General features: G+C 39.6%; 1 protein-coding gene across 1 annotated transcript in view; it reads left to right on the top strand.

Annotated features, from left to right (window-relative positions):
- The window catches only part of LOC115428458 (RNA-binding motif, single-stranded-interacting protein 3-like), a 527,598-nt gene that overhangs the window by 236,523 nt on the left and 268,572 nt on the right, over positions 1-22,503 (top strand). The window contains exon 5 of the mRNA XM_030147513.1: positions 1,297-1,355. Coding sequence (XP_030003373.1) covers positions 1,297-1,355 — 59 coding nt within the window. The remainder of the gene's footprint in view (positions 1-1,296; positions 1,356-22,503) is intronic.

Genomic DNA, 22,503 nt, shown 5'->3' with positions numbered 1-22,503 from the left:
TTTTCTGAATCTCTGAAGACAAAACTTGCTAACCTTGCATTGCAAACTCACTGATCAATTATGTACAAACTAGAACACTGAGGTCATCAAACGCAGGTTTACTAGCGACTCCCAGAAATATTACAAAGAAAATGGGGGACGCAGCCTTTACTAACTATGCACCAAAGTTATGGAATACAATTCCAAAAGACATTAGAGAAGCCAGTTCACTGAATATATTTAAAACCAAATTAAAAACATTTTTATTCTCATTAGCCTTTGAAAGGAGATAAAAATGGGGTCACAATTCAGGAACCAGGAATGTGCGGTTTTTCATTTTTATTTTATTTTATTGTATTTCTGTTTTTATTTTTTTATTTTACTGTATTTCAAATGTCATCTTATTTCTTGCACTTCAAAAATTCTATGTATAATCAAATATTTTAATGTGCGCTGCTTTTATTTTTATTTTATTGTATTTCTCTCACATTTCATCTTATTTCTTGCACTTCAAAAATTCTATGCATAATCAAATATTTTAATGTGCGCTGTTTTTATATTTATTTTTATTTTATTGTATTTCTAATCAAATCTAAATGTATTTTAATATTGTATTTTTTTCAATCAATGTGAAGCACTTTGGGCTACAATTTCTGTATGAAAGGTGCTATATAAATAAAGTTTATTATTATTATTATTATTATTATTATTATTAACCTGCTAACTTTTGCACAGCACTATATATATATATGTGTATATATATATATATATATATATATATATGTTCATACACATCCCATTTCATGTTACATATTCCAATGCTGTTCCACGTTATAAGTATGATTTCTCAAATTCCTTTCTTTTATCTGCAAATAATAGTCAAAAATGTTGCTGTAATCCTGTTTTTTTCATGATGTGCTTTCTCAGTTTGACAGTAATTAATCAATATGTAATACATTGTACAGTGTACTAATATAACACATCAATTTAACCTTAAGTTTTAGGCCGTTGATTGTGCTTGCATGTTTTTAGACCTTTGGAAAATGTGCAGTGACTCTCTCAAATGTCAGAGGGCTGCACATTCATTTGAAGTCAGCCATACACATAATGTTATTAATCTCAAGTGATTTTAGTATCCAATGGACTTTGACATTTGTGCTACTTTGCAAATTGCTAGTTGCAACTAAATGGCAACGACTATGGAAAATAAAGACATTTATTTTAACCACAGGATGGCAAACTGGGTGAACTCTCCCCCTAGTCAAAGGTCATGGAAGTGAGTCAAAAACACTAAATTTTATTTCTCCGTCTTTATAGGTATGGAAAAATAGTGTCAACCAAGGCCATTCTGGATAAAAACACCAACCAGTGCAAAGGTAAGTCATTAGTTTTTGTAGTTTTTTCTCTTTTTTTGTCTTGTACATACATTTGTTGAGGTGCGTCACCCTTTAGACAGTGCCATGTCGTAGGAACAGCAGTCCAGTCCCTGCATAAATTCAGACATCAGCTGACAAAGCTGTGCATTGTAAATCAGTGCAGTATGCTGCAGGAAGGCCTCGGATAAACAACCTGCTCTTGGATGGTGCTGTCCTGCCTCAGAGGATAAGCAGGCAGCCGCTGCCTCAGCCCCTCCGAAACTCCTCTTTGATTTCCTGCTCATGTGGAGGACAGTTTTGGAAAGTGTGTTTTGGTAGAAGGTCCATTAGCATCTGCACAGTAAATGGTGCGCACATGCAGTGATGACATTAGCCGCTCGTTTAAAATAGTTTCAAGAGCACACACAATTTACGCATTTACATGCTTGAACATACACACACACACTGGACCAATTAGAGCTCTAACAAGCCTGGATAAACTTTAAATGCTATTGTCACAATGTTTTTCTTGGGGTCTGGCTTTTTTCCTCTCATTTCAACCACCTGCCTCGCATGGCTGTAAATACAACTCATACACTTTTTTATGCAATCAGGTGACGCTGATGAAAACCAACTTAGTCTTGAGTGAGGACACAGTGAAAGAGGGAGAGCGAGGGAGAGAAAAGAGAGGGAGAGAAAAGAGCGATGGAGAGATGGAAGAAAAAAAAAGATTAGTGTGCTACTTGCCCTGAGGTGTCTGGCAGGACTGTTTAAGAGCTATTGAAGTTCCATCAATACTTTTAATTGCTTTCTGTGGCTTCCCAGGCTCTGAAGTGTGGCCTTTCAAGGTGAAGCTGCCTTCTTAACCCTGTTCCACACCTGAGTTTATCCTGCAAGGCATGCTCTGGGTCAAAATGTTGAGGAAAAAACCTCTGCCTTTTAGAGTGTGGAGAAAGAGGCCGGTTATCTTGACAGTCCCCTTTTTTGTGTGTCCTATGGGCAATTAAAGACTGGATGCATGTTAGTGGAAGGGCTGTATCTACAGGTTAGAGGACACAGCAGAGGGTGGATTAAAGAGGAGAAAGACAGAGCTGGGGGAGATGGAAAAAACAGAAAAAGCAACAGAGGGAGTGATGCATCTGTTTTGTCTTCCATGAGGGCTGTTGTCTGTTCTCAGTCCCAGGTTCTGCCTGTCCATGTCCAGCTGACCTGCGTCATACTCAGCACAGCTTAGCACTGTGTTGTTTGGGGAGCCCAAATTTCCCATAAGTCATTCTCCAGGAATGCAGAGCTGGTGAATGCCAAAAAGCAAATATAAGCAGACATATTTTATGAATTGGAAGGATGGTCTTGCTTTGCGCCCAAGAAGAGCAGGGAAGAGAGGTGCACCAGAGGTCTGCAGGTCTTCAAAAGGTCTACAAGTCCTAAATCTGAGCTGAAAGGAATTATGAAGTTAGTCATGTTTTTTTCCTGAAAGTTGCATTTACTTAAGTTACTTAAATGCCTGTCTGGGAAAAATTTGTAAAGATTACCCTTTAACTAAACTACAAAATGAAACCAACATGGAAGCAATAACCACTAATGCAAAAAATGTGCAGAATCTATCAGTGCACACCCAGTGTGTCATGAAGTGGTGTGCGGGTTGCCATGGCGTCACCAAATCACTATTTGTCAGAATAATGACTTAAAAGTGTTATTTTTTGTAGATCTAAAATGGGCAAGTCCACATTCAATGAGAATTGCTTGGGGTTTTTTTCAAACCCTTTAAACCCTGTTTTTTTTTTTTTTTTTTTTACAGACACAAATCCCACTGCCTCCTGGGCAAGTGAACACTCAAATGATCAAGTTTGTAAAGAACGTTAAAAAGAATTAGAGTCACATGAGAAGACATAAAAAACATGAAGCTGCCATAAACGTCACCAGCAAATGCCTGGATTCACCCACATACTGTCCAGCACTTAATCTGCGAGGCACTCCCAAGTCTGCCGAAGTAACTCCGTTAACTTCTAATTCATTCATAATAGTCAAAGGGGAGACACAGATAAAGGAGAAACTGCATGAAAATATCATTTGTGTTATTGTATCTTCACATCTCCCCCCATGTCTGTCTTGTGAAAGGTGAGCGGTTTTCAAAGCGTAAACGAATCAAGCAGGTGATTTGCAGCCTAATGGGGTGGCGCCTATCTGTGCTTCTTAAAATCAGCCCCGTCCCTCTGTTCCAGTCACACATTGTTTCCAATCATCTGACCCCTGGACCCTGACACTTGTTTAAATGTCAAAGCTGTGGCTTATCACTGCTGAGCCCCCATCACACACAGAGCATCCCTCTCCTCCATCTCCTGTGTTTCTCCACCCCCTGTCCTCCCCCTTGTGTTATTTGTGTTTAGTTCAGCTCAGTGAGTGCACTGCCAAAACAACATGAGAAAAATGGGATAGCGAAGAGGTCAGGACCAGTCATCTCTGAGAAGGAGCTGGGCTGATAGAGAAAGAGAATCTGACATCAAATAGTGGGAAACATCTGGGACTCGTAATTCTTTATCAAGCTATGGTTTTTATGTTTTTTTTTCTTACTTTTTATGAATTCATAGTTCAGTTTCAGATCTTGATTTTTGAGCCCCTATCCAGTTTCTATTGAGTTTTGTTTGGTTTTTGTATGTAATTTATGGGTGTGGAAGGTAAATAAAACGTCTGTGGGTTTTATTAAATCAGCCACAGTTTGGAATGTCAGCGCTTAAAGTGGATCAAGGAAGATTAACTTCACATGAACTAAAACAAAGAGAACAAAAACAAATTAATAAATAAAATTAGAAAATATCCACTACTATAAATGAGGTATTTGTACTTCTACTTTAAAATAATAATAATAAAAATGATAATTCTTACAATTTTGATCCATTAAGTCAAAGTTGTCAGTGTTTTATATTACGGCGATCTGAATTTATTCGTAGCCATGGTAACACATTTCACTGTGCATGTATGTGACCACTAGAGGGAGCCACTGCAGCCTTTTCTGCTTTCTAAAGCTAAGCTAACAAAGCTATCATGTAAACTATCAGCTGACACAGCATGTGAAGATTATAAGACAACTGTGTTAGTTTGGTCTAATGTGTTTACGGTGGAAGCAGAAAACCTGATGATGTAACAATATGGATGCGTGCACAGTGAGATTCACATTTTATTCAAGGGGTGATTACGTTTGTGGAGTTTGTAGCATTAATTTGTGGTGGTTTTGGTAGCTGTGGGTACATTCTGGTGCATGACTTTACTATACTGATGATAGTTTAGAATATCAGTACCACAAATAAGCCCTATAAGCAGAGGAATCTAATGTGATCTGTATGTGTTATAGTCTAGGTTGCCGTAAAGGGGGGGTAAACATGACAAATTTGTGGGGCCCAGCATTTCTGGGGCGGCCCATAAAGCAGTGGAGGGGGCCCAGTGGATATACAGGGTGTCCCATAAGTCTCCATACATAGGAAAAATAAACGTTTCTTGACATAAAACATTTTTATTTATATAATATGCTCTATATGACTGCCATTTTGTCGGGAACACATTTCAATGCGTGTCCTCCACTGCTGAAGAACTATAAAGAAGAAATATAAAGAAATACATGGTAGAACCATGGAATGTATTATGTCTCCTATGTATGGAGACTTATAGGACACCCTGTAGAAGTTGTGAAAATTTCGTGTAAGATCCGCTGTAGAAGAGAGGTGTACAAGTCGGGAGGCTAACGGTGAATGCATGTTAAGTGTCGTTTTCGTTTTCACAGTATAAGTGAGGTTGTTTATGGAGCGCACCCCCATGTACATACCCCCACCCCCCCACCCCCAGATTGAGAAGATAGGTAATCTATGTAGGGTCCACAACAATTATGCTTTCATGGGGCCCATAATTGGTAGCGGCGCCCCTGGATACAGGTTAGAAGTTGTGAAAATGTTGTGTAAGGTCTGCTGTAAAGTCGAGGCACAGAAGCTGGGAGTCGGATGTTGAATGTATGTTAAGTTTCAGTTTCGCTTCACACCGGCGCTAGTTGCGTTACTTATGGACCGCACCACCACATATATAACTGCTGCCCCTACCCCACGTACATACATACCCCCCCGCTCCAACAAATCGATAACATACTGAATTTTATAAAGGGCCCGCATCGTTTAGCTTTCATGGGGCCCACAATTACTAGCGGCGCCCTAGGTGATAGTTATTAAATGAGCAAATGAATCCTGGAAATGGGCAACACAGCAAGAAAGTCCTGGGTTCGATTCCAACCAGGGACCTTTCTGTGTGGAGTTTGCATGTTTTCCCCGTGTTTGCATGGGTTCTCTCTGGGTACTCTGGGTACTCCCACCATCCAAACACATGCACTGATAGGTTAATTGGTCAACCTAAAATTGCCCATAGGTGTGAATGTGAGAGTGATTAGTTGTTCATCTCTATAGGGTGTATCAAAAAAAAAAATTTTTTTTGAAAAATTACCCCCAATTCCGCATTTGATCATTTTTGGAATTTTCTTTTATGGACATCCATAGGTAGGGGATTGGTGGATATTTGTCCAAATTTACAAACCCAGGTTTTCATGCATGAGTGAGAAGGGGCAAATTGCGCAATCCAAGTTAAAACTGGTTTGCGCAATGTAGCTGTGGAATTTAAATCCAATCAAAGGTCATGGGTAGGGGACAATGGGCATCCATGTTGTTTTCCACAAAATTGCCAGGTTACAGCATTAACACTTTGGCCACCATGTCAATTTCATTTCTTTACCTAAGGCAGCTGTTCCTGCCTTTCAAAGTTAATTCAACTAGTTTAGGCCTGAAAATGTCACTGAGGACAGGCCAAGTTAGGGTTAGGGTTAGAGTTAATGCATGAAAACCTGGGTCTGTAAATTTGGACAAATATCCACCAGCCCCCTACCTACTGACATCCATAAAAGAAAATTCCAAAAATTATCAAATGCGGAACTGGGGGTAATTTTTCAAAATGTATAGTTGTTTTTTTTTTGTTTTTGATACACCCTGTATATGTCAGCCCTGTGATGAACTGGCGACTCATCCAGGGTGTACCCCGCCTTCACCCATAGGTAGCTGGGATAGGCTCCAGCACCCCCCACAACCCTAGTGAGGATAAAGCAGGTTCAGAAGATGAATGAATGAATGAATCCTGTAAATTAACGGTGTTCTACAGGGTGGGGAAGCAACATTTAAAATATTTTGAGGCAGAGATTGAAAGACAGTGTATGACCAATTAGTTTATTGAAAGTCATGAGAATTTATTTGCCACAAGAAAATTTACATAATAGAAAATGTTTTTATTCTATGTGTCCTCAATCTTTCTCAATAACTGCCTTCACACGCTTCCTGAAACTTGCGTAAGTGTTCCTCAAATATTTGGGTGACAACTTCTCCCATTCTTCTTTAATAGTATCTTCCAGACTTTCTCGTAATAGTTTTGCTCATAGTCATTCTCTTCTTTCCATTATAAACAGTCTTTATGGACACTCCAACTATTTTTGAAATCTCCTTTGGTGTGACGAGTGCATTCAGCAAATCACACACTCTTTGACGTTTGCTTTCCTGATTACTCATATGGGCAAAAGTTTCTGAAAAGGTATGGATAATAGTGTTAGGTATGATTATGACATCAATATATGTTTGGTTTCAAAACAATTGACGTAGTACCTGCTGAGAAAAAACAACTAAATGTTCATTGTAAATTTTGCTTCCCCACCCTGTATTAATAACATGATCAGTGCTCAATAGCAAGGACCGTCGCTATTTGTATCACAGATCTGGTCCCACAACCCCTATGACAGTATGCTCGCCATTCTTTCATAAATAGCCAACATTAAAGCAACTTGCAAACAGTATTTACACACAGACTTTGTTCTGATGTGAGTACTTTACTTGTCATTCTGATAAAGAGAGAGATAATGGAAAGACGGATATCTGATATGTGAGAAAGAAGCCTGAACGTGGGAGTGGAGTGTGCATGTGTGCAAGAGCAGGAAAATAAGCGATGACACTTTCGGTGCGTACAGGTCAGGTGTGTTACTTTAGTGCAAAAACACACGTAATCCGACAAAAATGCACCTACGCACATACAGTACGTGGACACATGTTTTACATCTGCAGTATCTATACATTGCTGTGAAGTGCTTTTCAAGGCCTTTTCAAAGTGCAGTCTCAAAAAAAACTACACACCAAGACCATGTAATACACTTCTCCCACGCACTGAAAGACAAAGGGCACACACACACACACACACATAGAGAGTAATCATACCCCCGCATGCACTCCCCATCCATCTGCCTGAGGTGTGTTATGCTCTTGCAGCAGCAGTGGCCATGCAAGAGATCTATCAATCCTCTTCCTAACATCACAGCATGCGTGCCTGCCTGTCTGCCCGTTCTGGCTGCTCTCCTCCACCACCACACCACACCACGCAGGCCTTTCAATGAGCCTCTCTATCTTCCCAGCGTTGACTCATTCCCTCGCTTCCTACCTTACTCTCTCTGGCAAATACACACTTACAGTAAAGCTTCCAGCCGCACACTTACACTCTCGGAAAAGGTACACAACCGACGCACGCATGCAAATACACACACACGCGCGCACGCTTTGGATGTAGCCCAGTTCAGAGAGAAATGCGAACAGGAAGTTGTGAAAGGGCTTTAGGGCTGTCAAGCGCCGTGGGTAAGAGGAGGCATTCAGCTCTTCATCTCTTTCTCGCTCTCATGCTCCTCCACATTCTCACATTGCTGCTCCTTACCTCTTTGTCTCTGTGTTTCTCACTCGCTCTTATACGCTGTCTATCTTTATACAGTATCTGTCTCGGCGCTTTCGCATTTACTGTAGAAATGCAGCCAAGATTTTGGGGTTTGCATCAGACGTGGAGTTGAGTGGGATGGCGGGGGGGGGGTTGAAGATGGCAAGGGGAGAGAGAAAAGCAATAGATTGCGAGAGCCCAAAACCGCTCATTTGCCATCCATGCCCACAAGGGCCTCTTAAAAGGCAGCGGCGGCATTTGAAATAAAGCAGGGCTGACCGAATGGAGACATTTTATTTTTCCTGCCAGAGCCCGGAGGCAGAGGAAATGACCTCAGCCCTTTAAAGGACCTCCGTTTCCTCCTCCGCCGCTGGGAGATAAGGCTGCACCGAGATTCACCGGCCTAACTGGCGCTCTGCCGTGACGGCCCACCGCACTGAATTGTGGGTGATAGATGAGATGAGAAGATAGTCTCTTGTGGCAGTTTGTTGTTGTTCATGTCTTTGTCCCGTAACGTGCCATCTATTTTTTTTTTTTAAAGAGGGTGCTTAAAAACACACAAGGGCATTATATAAATTTGCATCTTGAAAGAATTACTGTCGCCTTTAGTCTATTATGTGGTTGAATTGATGTAAAACACACTTAGTTCCTATTTTATCCAGAACAAATTTAGATTATGTTTGAAGTATCCAATCATTTAATTGCAAAGATTAAAGCCACAGATATATGAGATTGAGCACCCATTAAGTTCTGCTACAATTAATTTAACACAGAATGTCCTTACATGCTGTAAAATGTGGACACACTGAACTACTTTTCCTTTTAAATACGGAATCAATCTTGCGTATAGTGGAGCTGCATATTCAGCCTCCACGTGGTGCAATTTAAAAGCCTGTCAGAAGCTTGACCATTACAATCTGAAGCATCCCTTGCCCTTACCACGGAATCAGACTAATGGAGAAATATCGGCAATGTAACGTTCTATAAAAACAGATTTATTGCCGTATCGGTGCCTGAGTGGGGCATTGCATGACTGAGTATAAGGGCTATTGATGAATGAGGTGGCGCTCTCCAAAAAGGCCTGCTTTCCATTGTCATGTGCATGTGTATCTGTGTGTTCGGGGTGGAGAGGAGGGGGGAAAGAAAAAGCAGAGAGTGCTTTTTGCATCCGTTATTGGTTTCTCATTAGAGGGCCGAGATATAAACATTTGTCTATGTTGTACACGGTGCCGGCGCAATTAAGGATTCTCTTTGCCGCCCCCTCTGCCCTTTGAAAGTGAATTATGTGCAGATGAGAATCTCGACTGAAGTGCGGCCAACAACGGACCTTTTCCAAATGCCTCTGTTCCCTCAAAGCCATTCCAGAAAGACGCAAGATCGGCTGAAGGAGAGCAGGAGAGAAAGCATGCATCGTTTCCTGCTCGCATTGAGTATTAATGACTCTAATTAGCAATAGCTGAGGGATAATCACATTGATTTGGATGGATTCTGCATGCAGAACCGCATTGGATAACACCCACAGTCTTTGTTAGCACCCCCGACCCCAGTCCACTCTCCCACTCCCCCTCCTCGAAACACACCAACACGACTGACAACACACAAAAAAATGCCTTTTCTCTCCTTTCTTCCCCACCCTCCCCTTATTCTCCATTCCAGTAAGTTCCAAGTTGGCTGTTCACCAAGTAGGCGTCTGATTGGCCAAGTTTCTCGTAAATAGCAGCAGGGCCATCAGCGGCGCATTCCATGAGCCTGTGACCTTTTGTACCCCTTCCACTTCCTGAGCAGTTTTTCTGTATATGTGTGTGTATTTTTAAAGCTTGTGTGTGTGTGTGTGTGTGTGTGTGTGTGTGTGTGTGTGTGTGTGTGTGTGTGTGTGTGTGTGTGTGTGTGTATGTGTAGGTCAAGGTGAAGGGAGATGAAGCCACAAGATTGTGGACCATAACAAAAATGGGTTTCTTTTCTCTCTTCTGTCATTTTTGTTCTTTTTTTTCCTAATGTACTGTTTATGTTGTTATTCTTTTCACTCAGGTGCGTGCGTCACTTTCAATCAAACTCAATCAAACTTTATTTCTATAGCACTTTTCATACATGTTACATGTAGCACAAAGTACTTTGATTATATGTCATTTTTAATCATGTTAACACTGTGCTACATGACAGAGAAATACAACATCATAACAACAAGCCTTTAATATTCATCCATTTTGCAAGCACACACACAAAGTGAGCCACTAGCAAAAGCAGTGATGATTAGATACACTTAATAGCACATATTTCGAGGCGATCTAACATTAGAATGTGCAGCCATGCTAAATGGTTGTCATTAGGCTACTTAAATGTCTCAGATAATAAGCTATGGTTGATAAATGGTTGTCGAATGTTTGTGTGTCACTTCACTGGGATCGTCTTCACAAAGCAGTCCTGTACTTTGCCCATTTTATGAAATCATTTAGAAACTGATCATATTAGTGCATCAAACTTAGTTGTAAAATCCTCCTTCATTGCAGAGAATTCTTCCCTGATTGAGCAGATGATAGCGTCTTGAATTGTGCCGGAGCTAGCATTAACATCTTCATTGCTTGCATTGGAACTAGTTAGTCTGATGGTTAGTTCTCCCAAGTTGGAGGAGTCTTCTGCCAGTTTAGAGGATTTTGCCCTTTTGGAATTCGCTTTCGGGGCATATTGGCTGTTTTCTGCGATTCAAAAACCCAGTAGTGAATTGTTTGCCAGTTTCTGGAAGCTTTCTGATTGCTCTTCCATGAAGTTTACATGGGAGCTTCAGCCACACATCTTGCTTTCCACCACCTGATCATATTAATAAAATCTACAACTCAGTGATCAATCAAAACTAGTAATACTAACTACTGTATGTTCATAACAGAGGTGTCACTGTTGACTGCCTGTCCTAAAAAAACTGAAAATGTGTCAGAAAGGTAAACAAAAGGAGGCTCTTGGGAGACAACATTACAGATCTTTGTCACATCCATGTCTTTCTTTTTCGGACTCTAGCTTAGTCCATTTCACAACACATCCCAGGGCTCCCTCTCTTGTCTTGTTTGTTGACAAATGCCCCAGAGGGCAGTGGAAGGAAGGTGACGGGGCGGACCTCCAGTCATCTCTTATCTGGGACCTAACCCGTAGATGGCAGGGGATCCACAATGAGAGATACGGCCTTCCACTGACCTGCCAAGGCCCTGGCCCCTGCACATCCCCTGACTAATGATCATACCCTTGATTAGTTAAGGAAGGCATAAATCATAACTGCAATGAAGAGGAAGGCTAGCTGGGGGCGGCCAGGCCGTTCCTCATGAATGACTAACAGATGCAAGAAAAAAAGAAATGGGCTGCATGGTTGTTCAGAGGAATGGGACACTTTGTCTCTGTCCAAGTTTTAATGTTTGTCTCTACCTAGAGATTTTCTCCATGTTCCAGGGGCGCTTGATTTTCATTGATCCGGCTTTGTTCAAATATTTAGCCTGTCCTCTCGTTTTGCTGGAGGTGTTTTCAGGCCTAGTACCTGGCCTGACTTACCTGATTACATTGCTTATTACAAACTGCCGCTCCAACAGGGATAACATGGTTGCACACAAGACTGGACCCAGCATGAATACTAAAGTAATATCATCCCGGCTATGTTGGAATGTACGGAATGCAAGTATTTTGCTGTATGTGAGGCGAAAGAGAAGTGTGAAACATGGAATGACTGCACCTGCTCTTTGTGTAAAAACATGTCGGTACCGCTTGTGGCATTTTCACATTAACAGCAACAATAATGACTCGCTATTAAAGGTTGTTTGACATTCTTAACCTGAGCATGTTGTGCAATTGTGTGCATGCAAGTGCGTTCATTAATGCTGGTTTGTATTAGAGGTTAGCTGCATAAGTGAATATACATCTTTTCTCGAGTATGTGTGCGTCTCCATGTGGGGGTTCTGTATAACCACTCAGTTTTTGCTCCAGGTCTCCTTTTAACAACCACTTGACAAGTAATTAACACCCTTCAGGTTTCAAACCTTTCTCAAGAGCTCTTCACATGTTGCACCAAACACACTGGGGTTTTTGCCATTGAGCTAGAAAAACTGATGGAGCTACCGCAGAACTCAGAAATGTTCTTTTTATTAGCTTTTTATTATCCTTTCACAAAATGATCTGCTGGTTTAAATCTTTGAATGGCAGCTTTGAGGAGATGTTCCTTCAAATTATTGTGGGTTTTTTTTTTTTGTTTTTTTTTTTTCAAAGCCTCTACATTCATCGTGCATGTTGGAAATTTAAAAGACAGTCTTGTATTCACAGAGAGCTCAGGGGTAAAGCTAGAAGCAAGGTCTACTGAAACAAGACTCCCGTTTTCTTGATATTATTTTTTAATAGGTGCAGTACTCAAATACCCCAGTGTCGATAGTAACATAACTGAAGGGCTTTGCTTTAAGAAACACACACATTTTATACACCATTTTAACTGTCACGCTGAGTTCAGAGCTAAAAATGTTGTGCCATATGGCCTTGTGTGATAGAAAATGAGTGTGAATACATGTGAAACAATTACGAAACAATGGGAAGAGAATTGGAAAAGAAGAAAAATTATAATGAAGGTTGGATTACAAAGAAATAGATGCTGTAAAATGCTGAGAATAATTGCTGCTACTTACATATCTAACCTGTTAAATGGAGACAATTTAGATGGGATTCAGACAGACTTCATAATAGTGCTTTATTTTTCAGCTATGATGTCAGGTTTGCCCGAATGTACAGCAGTTTCATCGTACATCTACACAGCCGGGCCAAAAAAGTTCCACACTCTACAATTTCAGTCCATAGTTACATTCTTTTTTCGTCCAAAGTCTTGTATTGATGATGTAGAGTTGTATCACTGCATAAAGTCTTTACCAGCATATCCGAAAGATTCTCAATAGGGTTCAAATCTGGACTCTGTGGTGGCCAGTCCATGTGTAAAATGACATCTTAACTCTTTCACTACTTGATCCTGATGAATCCGGGTGCTGTCACTTTGGAATATGTCTGTGTCATCTAGGGCTGCTCAATATATCATTTGAACATTGCCATTGCGATGTACGTAGGGATGGGAATCGTTAAAAATTTAATGATTCCAATTCCATTACTGATATTGCTTATTGATCCGATTCCTTATTGATTCTCTTATCGATTCTCATTGGGTGAGGGAATAAAAGAGTACAAACGGGTGTGTTTGTGTTAACAGTCTTTTATATTTCCATCTCTGCACAGAAAATATAACATATACAGTATGTACAAATAATAATAACAGATGACGCCAGGCCCGGTTTTTAGGGGGGGGGGCTACAGTGAAAGTGAAACTAAAGATGCTTTACTAATTCCTCTATTGCCGCACTTCTACTACGTGGAACCGGTTCGACTCGGCTTGTCTCCCATCGCTGTGCACCTCATTTTGTTTCCCTTTTTACCTATGGAAACTTGTATTTGAGGAGTTACGACATTTGTTGCCCAAACCGGAATCTGAACTGGCCCGGCGTTCACTCTGCCGCTACATTCACAAGCGTCACTAAGTAGCCAATCAAATACGTGACATTCCTGTAAATGATTTACATGCTGTGGACAAATGTTTGAGGATATTGGAGGGATTCCACCCTTTTGAAGACATGGAAGCTTTGACGGTGTTCCAAGTAAGTGGACCTGGTGTCGTCTGTTTAGACCATTTCTGCCTCAACACCATGTTGGCTACGTTCTGACCAAAACAATACAGCGTACGCGTGATGTCATCGTGCATGCACATAGAAGGCAGAATCGATAAGCAGAATCGTTAAGCAGGCAGGCAAACAATTCCACGGAATCGAGCTACTGGGAACCAGTTCTCAAAAAGAACCGATTCTCGATTCCCATCCCTAGATGTACATGTACGCAATAGTCACACCGCAGGTTTTGCGATGTAGGAGGCAAACGAACTCAACACATTCTCATCTAATTTCAACCTGGGTACCTGACACACACACTGTGCTCAGCCATCCACCAGTCACAACCGTTCTTTATCACTTTGTCAAAGCAGACCACGCCCCTGCACATGGAGTGGGTCGCTGGTAACAACATTGAAAAATGAGCAACGAACAAGAGCAAATCACCAAAAACAAAGACTTGGTACCAAAAAGAAAAGCAACGTCAGTTATTTGGAATTATTTCGGCTACAAGAAGGATGATACCAAAACACGTGTTCTGTGTCGACAGTGCCTTCCACCTGTCGTCACAAGGGAAGGCAAGGCAGATTTATTTGTATAGCACAATTCAAACACAGGGCAATTCACAGTGCTTTACAAAAATGGAAAAGAGACAGGCTAGAAACACACAATTGCAATTAAAACATCATCAATAAAACATAAATAATATGAGTCTGTCTAAGTCTGGTTTAGACAGTAAACCTTTGATTCTACCAGTGTTTTTGAGATGGTAAAAGGCTGATGATGTCACTGATTTAACGAGTCTGTTAAAGTTTAGGTCTGAGTCCATTATTACCCCTAAATTTCTAACAAAACAACAAGAGGAAACGCAGCAAATTTGTTTGACCATTTACATTGGCACCACACAGCTGTTACATCCTCCTGAGTTTTTTTTCATATCGCAATATATATCAGCTTTACAAAAAATTGCAGTGTCAGTTTTTTCCAGTATTAGTGATGGGACTTTTGGCTCTTTGAAGGGAGCCGTTCAATCAGGAGCCGTTCACTGAAAAGAGCCGTTCAAAAGACTGGCTCTTTTATGGGTTTTGCATTATTTTGAAACACCAATTCTTTAATGACAAAACAGGCTACATGTGATGATTAACATTACATTTTAAAGGTGTTTAATTGGCGTGGCAGTAAATACTATCTTACCGTAAAAAAAGAATAGTTAAAATGTGTGGGCTAAATACATGACATGAGAGATGACATTAGGCAAATGCTGGAATTTGACAAGAAACATCACGGTACATTATGTGGACTAGACTGTAGCCTAAAAATGAAGAAGAAAATAAAACATTTTCTCATGAAATAGTATTTTTCTTTGGCTCATTACTCACAGGTGGTCGCTCACTTTCTCAAACTTTTCTCCGGTTTCGACCAGTCTTCCAGCTCTGCCTCCTCCAGTATGCTCACCTCATGCTTCAAACTGTTGTTTTTTTGCTAACTTCTTGCCATGAGACATACACAAGCACTCTTTTTTTCTGCTTGAACATTCTCCTCCTGCCCAATGCCTCCCCAGTGACGCTAAATTGACAGGCAATCGGACACTCCCTCCTTAAAAATAAATAAATAAATAAAAATAAATGAATGGCTCTTTACAAAGACTCGGTTCTCATCGTTCATTTCAAAGAGCCGTTCAAAAGATTCGATTCGTTTGTGAACGTCACATCACTGTCCAATATATACAGCCCTAGTGTCATCAACAAAGAAGAACTCCACTGATGTTCAGACCTGGTCATTCAGTATATTCAGGTTCAGCTGGACACATAACATTTCTGAACCTAGACCTGATCGACTGGACCAACCCCAGATCATAATACTGCCTCCATAGGCTTGTACTATAGGCACTAGGCATGATGGGTAGTCACTTCATCTACCTCTCTTCTCACACTGATGCACCCATCACTTTGGAACAGGGTCAGTCTAGACTCATCAGACCACATGAACTCGCAAATTGAAGACTTCATTTAAAATTAGCCTCACTGATAATTATTTTCTGAAGGCTTCATTGTGCAGGTAGAAACAGGTATTTAAATTATCTCTGACAGCTTTCTTCTTTAGTTGTAATTATGCATTGTGTAGCTTTTAACTCAATTTCTGTTGCTTGCTACAGGTCAATGATTGGACCTTTCTGAAACAGATCGTCTTGTTATGTCTTCTTACACGGTTGTTAAAGAAATGAAAGGCTCCTCCCTGCATCAGTTAGGGCTACATAACTTGTTGCAGCTGAAATATTAATCCCTGCAGTAAATATCCAACAGAAGGCTCTTACATGTTTGGTTAGTTAAACCCAGGTTGGACCTTTTTTTTTTGCTCAGGCTGTGTATTATGTAGTGCTGTAACTATTATGTGTTAATTTTGTTGCTGCATTGCTCATAGAGCTCATCTGTAATACTTGCACTGATATTGGACGAGGAATTAGGTTTTTTTTTTTTCAGCCTCCTGTTCAGTTTGTCTTCAGCACAATGAGCTGCCAGTGGCCTCCTTGGCCCTGAGCCCTGGCACTCTGCCCTCTGCATATCCAGACTGCAGCTCTCTGACAAGGACACTCCTACACCTGCAAGAGAAGATGACAAGAAATACAATACAGCCAATAGGCTCGCTGCTTCAGCCCAAGACGAATGCCTTAGCTATAAATCCATGTTGCAGGGTTGATAAGTTAATTGCCTGTACTGCTATCTCTCTGCCTGTGTCTAATATAAAAGAGCCCTCTGTGAGAGTTATTTTACAACAAACGGGTATTGTTTCTAAGCACAAGGCAGGCTGGACACTGGACAAGTAAATGAGGGATCTTTATTTTTTAGTAAAACCCTGTATAATATGTATGTGTGGATCTTGGCTTTGTATTTAGGAGATTTGAAACCATTTTAATTTAATTTCATCTTTATTATGCGTCTTCATGCCTGTGCATTCCAGGCAAGCATAGCTTTGGGGCTGGTTCTTTTTTTTTGCAAATGAAATATGGCTGTTTAGTAGGATGTTAGATGAAGACAACTTTAATGTAATGTCTTATGACAGATGTCAGTTCTCTGCGTTGTTAATAATCTGACTGCACTAATGTGGTCAGCATAAAGCTAACATTTAAATAAAAACACTGAAACTATATGAACTGCAGATGTTTCTCTGTGGGATGTTAAAGTGAAAGATTGATTTATGACCACCACCACCACCACCACCCCCCCACACACACACACACCACCAGCCCCCTGTTTATTCATGTACCCACATATTCACACACAGACAAAAAAGTTAGAGGTCACACACAAGTATTTGTTCAAACCCATTCACCTAACCCATGCAGAGGGACGCACATGCAGAATTATAACACTGCATAGTTTAGAGGAGGGAAGCCACAAAATGCATCATCACTCAGCTGCTGGTGGTGCAGGATAAATGGAGGAGGATGAGGAATGCAGCTCCAGTGAGGATGCTCTCCTCTGGGTTTGGAGTGTGACCAAGGCGGTCTTGGCTTGTCTGCAGTTAGTCATGGATGCCATCTCGCTATTTAAAACCCCTCGCTCCCCCTTAGTGTTTGCACAGCTCACCACAGCCTCCTAAAACCACCACCAACCCTCCCTGAAGGGCACAAAGAACTGGCCAAATGCTCACCAGAACCAAAGGCATCTATAAATATACTAGCTATAAAATACTTCAATAACTTTATAACAGTTATTTTACGTTTTGTTTTTCCCTGAATTGATTCTGCAAACATGACTATAATATTTTATAGTAGTAGAGTAGATGTATAACTGTAACTGTAGTTTTGCCATGGAATATGCAACATGATTTATTGAATAGATCAAATTGGAGAGAAAAAAACAGTGCGTATTGGCTGCTTTCAGTGAACCTCCATTCTGAATTTCCATTTGCAAGTGGAAAAACTTAAGAAAAAAATGGCCAACAAACAAGAAAATGTCTGTTTGATTGTTAAAGCTTGTCAAACATGAAAGTTGGATGCTTGGCTCTCTTAGTTTTGAATTGTTGTGTATGGTCTAATATCTTGGGATACTGTTGGAAATAACAGTCAATCAATTGCACAATGTTTCCTGATGTTCTAATGTTGTTGGACACAAGACAGTTGCTCAATGTGGCTGCCAGGTCAGAGCGACCCAGCAGATCAGCCAGCACTGGAAAACTTACAGTAAAGTACTTCTAAAAACATTAGCCTAATTTCACTGACTTTTTTTCTGCCCACACAATCAACAGATTACATGACAAATAGTCATTTCAGCTTTTCAGTTTTAAAAAAAAAGTTATGAATGTTCTTACGATAGAGTCATACATTATTCAACTAATCATCGACTTTAGTTTGGAGCACACACAGACATGCATAACCATACAAGCTGAAGCTCACAAACTTTTAATTTCTGATTATATATGTACTTTTTTAACTACATTGCTTATGCAGGGGGAGTCCAAAAGGGTCTACTTACTTAAGGATGGAACATAGTGTTGTAATCCTGCTGTACCATGAATCTTACAAATCATATTACAGCCATTGTTATGCATATTTGTCCATGGAGTGGCCCATCTATCTCCTCCATTAAACATAATTACTTTTATACACGCAAAGTACGAATTATTAACATACGTGTAACCACAATGATTAATCACCCATGTGCAACGGCAGCTTCGGTACTTGATAACTCGCAAGGACGTAAACAATTACGCTGTTTGCCCCGTACACCATTGTAACGCTCCATGACTTGTCGTTGATTCATTATTCATACTTAGGGCATTATTATTCCATTGTATGCGGAGCAAAATGGGATCATTAGCACTGAATATTAGAATGTGAAAAATGGAAATATTGGGGAAAATGGTGGTGGATATAGTGGTTAGGAAACCCCGAACAATCCCAACTATTAGCAGATAAAGAATGGTAATTTCCCCTGAAGTAATTAGGATTAGCATAATTTGACGGTGAATGCATGAATGATGCATAGATGATTGATACGTCGATACCCACTCTGTAATGAGTCCCTTATCTCCACTCTTCACTGAAGACTTTTGTGTGTAGCGTACCCTGATGTGGATTCTCCTATAGTAGTAGTCGTAGTAGACCTCCGCAGGGGAAATGTGTTGGGGAGCGCCCAGTGTCGTACACAGATTCATACAGGCACAATCAGTGGCTAGAGTAAAGCAGCAGCAGCAGCAGTGGAAGCATAGCACCATCCTGTAGTAACTGATTGAAGATGGCCCTTTTATCTTGACAGGCTCCCTGTTAGAGCCAGACCTGGAAATATGATATGGCAGCTCATGTTCTCTTTATTCCTCTCGGTGAGACAATCTGGGTGTCTATATATATGTGTGTGTCTGTGTCATCCTGCCACGGTGCTTCTGTGAATATCGTATGTGCGTCGGTGTGTGCAGCTGCATACATCCGCAACCATGCATGTATTCATTGACTATGAGCTGCACCTGACAGCTATTGACGGGATGTTTGTGCTGCTGCAGGAACTTCAAAGCAACACCACGGACACTGGTTTCCATTTGAGGTAGTAACTCTAGAGCGCCCGCATACTGGATACATACTGTACTTAGAGGAAAGTGAAGAAAAGCACTTTTACTGCATCATTTGTATGTGTCGTGTATCAACTCTGAAGGAGATTAATAGTTAGGATTGATAGGTAGCTTCACATTCAGTTCCAGACTCATTTATTGATTAATTCAACTATTTATTATGTCGACCTCGATTTTCAGTTCAGCAATTATCTACTTTTATCTAATACTAAAGTCAAAAATATTACATTTCCAGCAGCCCCCCATTAGATCTTTATTATTTTGGACCCAGTGCTACTTTTGTGGTGGTTCACAAATGATTTTCTTTTTCTCTGTATTTACCCTGTCTTAAGTGATTTATCACCATTTATTGTAATGTTATCCTCTTTATTTTGTGTTTCTTCTGTAAAAATCAGGTATTTTTCTATATTTCATTCACTGATCATCTAGATGTTCATAAAGGTTTAGAGTAAATTCAAAGGTTATTATATCAGAAACAGAGAAAACTGAATAACTGAAGATAAACCAAGTGTCTCCATCCACTGTCATTGATCCAACTCCATGGGTTTTATTGGTGAATCAATGTTGTAGAAGATGACGGTGTTTCCACGGTAACTACAGAGCCTCTGAACGTCCAAGTGGGTCATATCTGATGACCATGAAAAGATGACAAACTGTATTTTACACCAATTATTTACATGTATTGACAGGATTAGTGGATCAACAGGTACTAAACTTTGTAGATCAGTCAATGCTTTTGGTTGTTGGCAGCTGTTTGGGTCTTTATGGGTTAAAACTCCACTTATTGGACAATATCTACTTTAGAGTGAAAATTACAGTTGATCTTAAATCATAAACCCATAAAATTTTAGCTCCCTCCAGTTACCACAAACACAAGATGTTCTTTATTTACTGATATTTACTGATACTGTTTATTGTCTGATGCTCACCAAGCAGGATCACCTCCTTAAATAAAATAAAAGAAATAAAATATCATAAACTCTAATATCACCAGTATATTGTCTTTGCATTTGCGTATTATCTTTACATTAAACATTTCTACATCTAACAAATTGACTTGAATGCTGACAAATAAAACTTAAATTAACAAGCTAACACTGAACGCACCTCACAGGCTCCTTGCTATTTCCGTGTCCTTGTTATAAATAACTGATACCTTAATTACACTGTGTTGTTGTACCTTTATAATGATAACATACTACTAATAATAAACTTATAAAACACATAAACGTTGAAAATGAAAAAAAAAAAAAATGGCGATATACATTTCTTTTTATTTTGTGTATTACTAATAATGGTCTGCAGGAAAATTAGTTCTTCACTACTAAGCTCTGTAACCACACAAGGTATTTACAGTAACATATCTAGAAGATAAATCAAATCACTACCAATAGTAACATAATATATTTATTTCATGTTTACATGTGTAGAGACAGTATGGATAATAGATTATTGCCACAGACCCAAGTATTTAAAGCCTAAGCTTGTCTGTCATAGCACATAAAACTCTACAACATAGATAAGGACTATACAAAGTATAAAAACAATTACAGCTGTAGACAATGCACAGACAAACAAAATTAGAATAAAAGTACAATAGAAGAAGAAATACATGGCCCATTCATGTCTAGATTTAACCCATTGGATTCTGTTGACAAGCCCTGGATGGAAACAGGTACTTTTTTTTTTAACATGTGCACGGCATGAATTCTGTACATGATATGACAACTGAGAGGACACTGACAGAGTATATCTACCTTTTACATATATGACTGTATCATCTGCATACAGATTAAATATGCTCTAAAATGCAAATTTGGGTTTGGATTAGTGTGTCTAAATCAAAATAAACCATTATGTATTATTTTGTCATGACTGTATCATCTACATACAGAATATGACTGTATCATCTGCATACAGCTGAAATATACTGTAAATGCAAATGTGGGTTTGGATTAGTGTGCCTAAATCAAAATAAACCATTATGTATTATTTTGTCATGACTGTATCATCTACATACAGAATATGACTGTATCATCTGCATACAGCTGAAATATGCTCTAAAATGCAAATTTGGGTTTGGATTAGTGTGCCTAAATCAAAATAAACCTTTATGAATTATTTTGTCATTCTGTAAAAGGCCACGATGAGCCATTTTAACCATACATTATATAATTCAGCCTATTTTTGCATCTTTTCATTTCATTATGTAATAACGCCCACCATTTGCAACACACCTGCTTTTTTTAATTAACCCTGTCAAAAGACCATTTCATTAATCAGCCTTATTCATTAAAAAAAAGGGCTTATTCTGTTGCTATGAACATCTGATTCAATTATAACCCCAGTCTAATTTCATATTTGGAAAGTTTAATTGGACTGAAAGGATGAAAATAAACCTGTACTCAAATGAAGACATCCACTTTGTTCAGTTATTATACAGTCTTTTGTTATTACATTTTTTTTCACCATTCAGCGTTTCACATTGACGTGTAAATCTCTCTCATTTTGTCCGGTTATCACATAATGCAGTAGTTTTACATAACGTGTTTTTACAGTCATGCAAATAAATCGGAGTTTATTGGTGTAATACAGACACTGATTCACACATTATAGAAACCACACACATACCTACACAGGAATATATAAAAGCTTAACATTTCCATAACACCACCAGTCTGCTGATTCTGATAAAAGCACAAATAAAAACTTGAAATGTCTCCATGTCTTTCAATTATTATTCTCTTTTCCAACAAAACAACCCCTTAACAGTTTTACCCCGTGGCTACAGATCAAACATTTCACATTACAGAATCATTATGCATATATCGGCTACAATAACTACACAGGGGAAGAGCAAACCGCATCTATTACTTGAGGCAGCTTGCTGAGTGTCAGATCGCTCTTTTGTAGTGCGTTCAGTTGACCCCATATAACCCCATTCCTCCCTTTTTCCTTTCTTTTGTACACACCCTGTCTCTCAGTCTCTTTCCCCCTGCTTTTGCTGCACTTCTTCCTCCATTCAGAGTGGTTTGAATATAGGTCAGCATTCTCTAAAATCCTCTTCCTTCTGAAAGTTTGATAAGTGCACTCCAGGTGGTAGTGGGGTGAATATTAAATTTATAATTGAGGGTCCCAAGTATCCACCCTTGAAATATTCTGATTATTAAAGAGAA

The sequence above is a fragment of the Sphaeramia orbicularis genome, chromosome 11 (genome assembly GCF_902148855.1).
Source record: "Sphaeramia orbicularis chromosome 11, fSphaOr1.1, whole genome shotgun sequence".
Classification (NCBI taxonomy): Eukaryota; Metazoa; Chordata; class Actinopteri; order Kurtiformes; family Apogonidae; genus Sphaeramia; species Sphaeramia orbicularis.
Note: the sequence above shows the minus strand (reverse complement) of the source record. Positions and strands in the feature narration are given on the sequence as shown.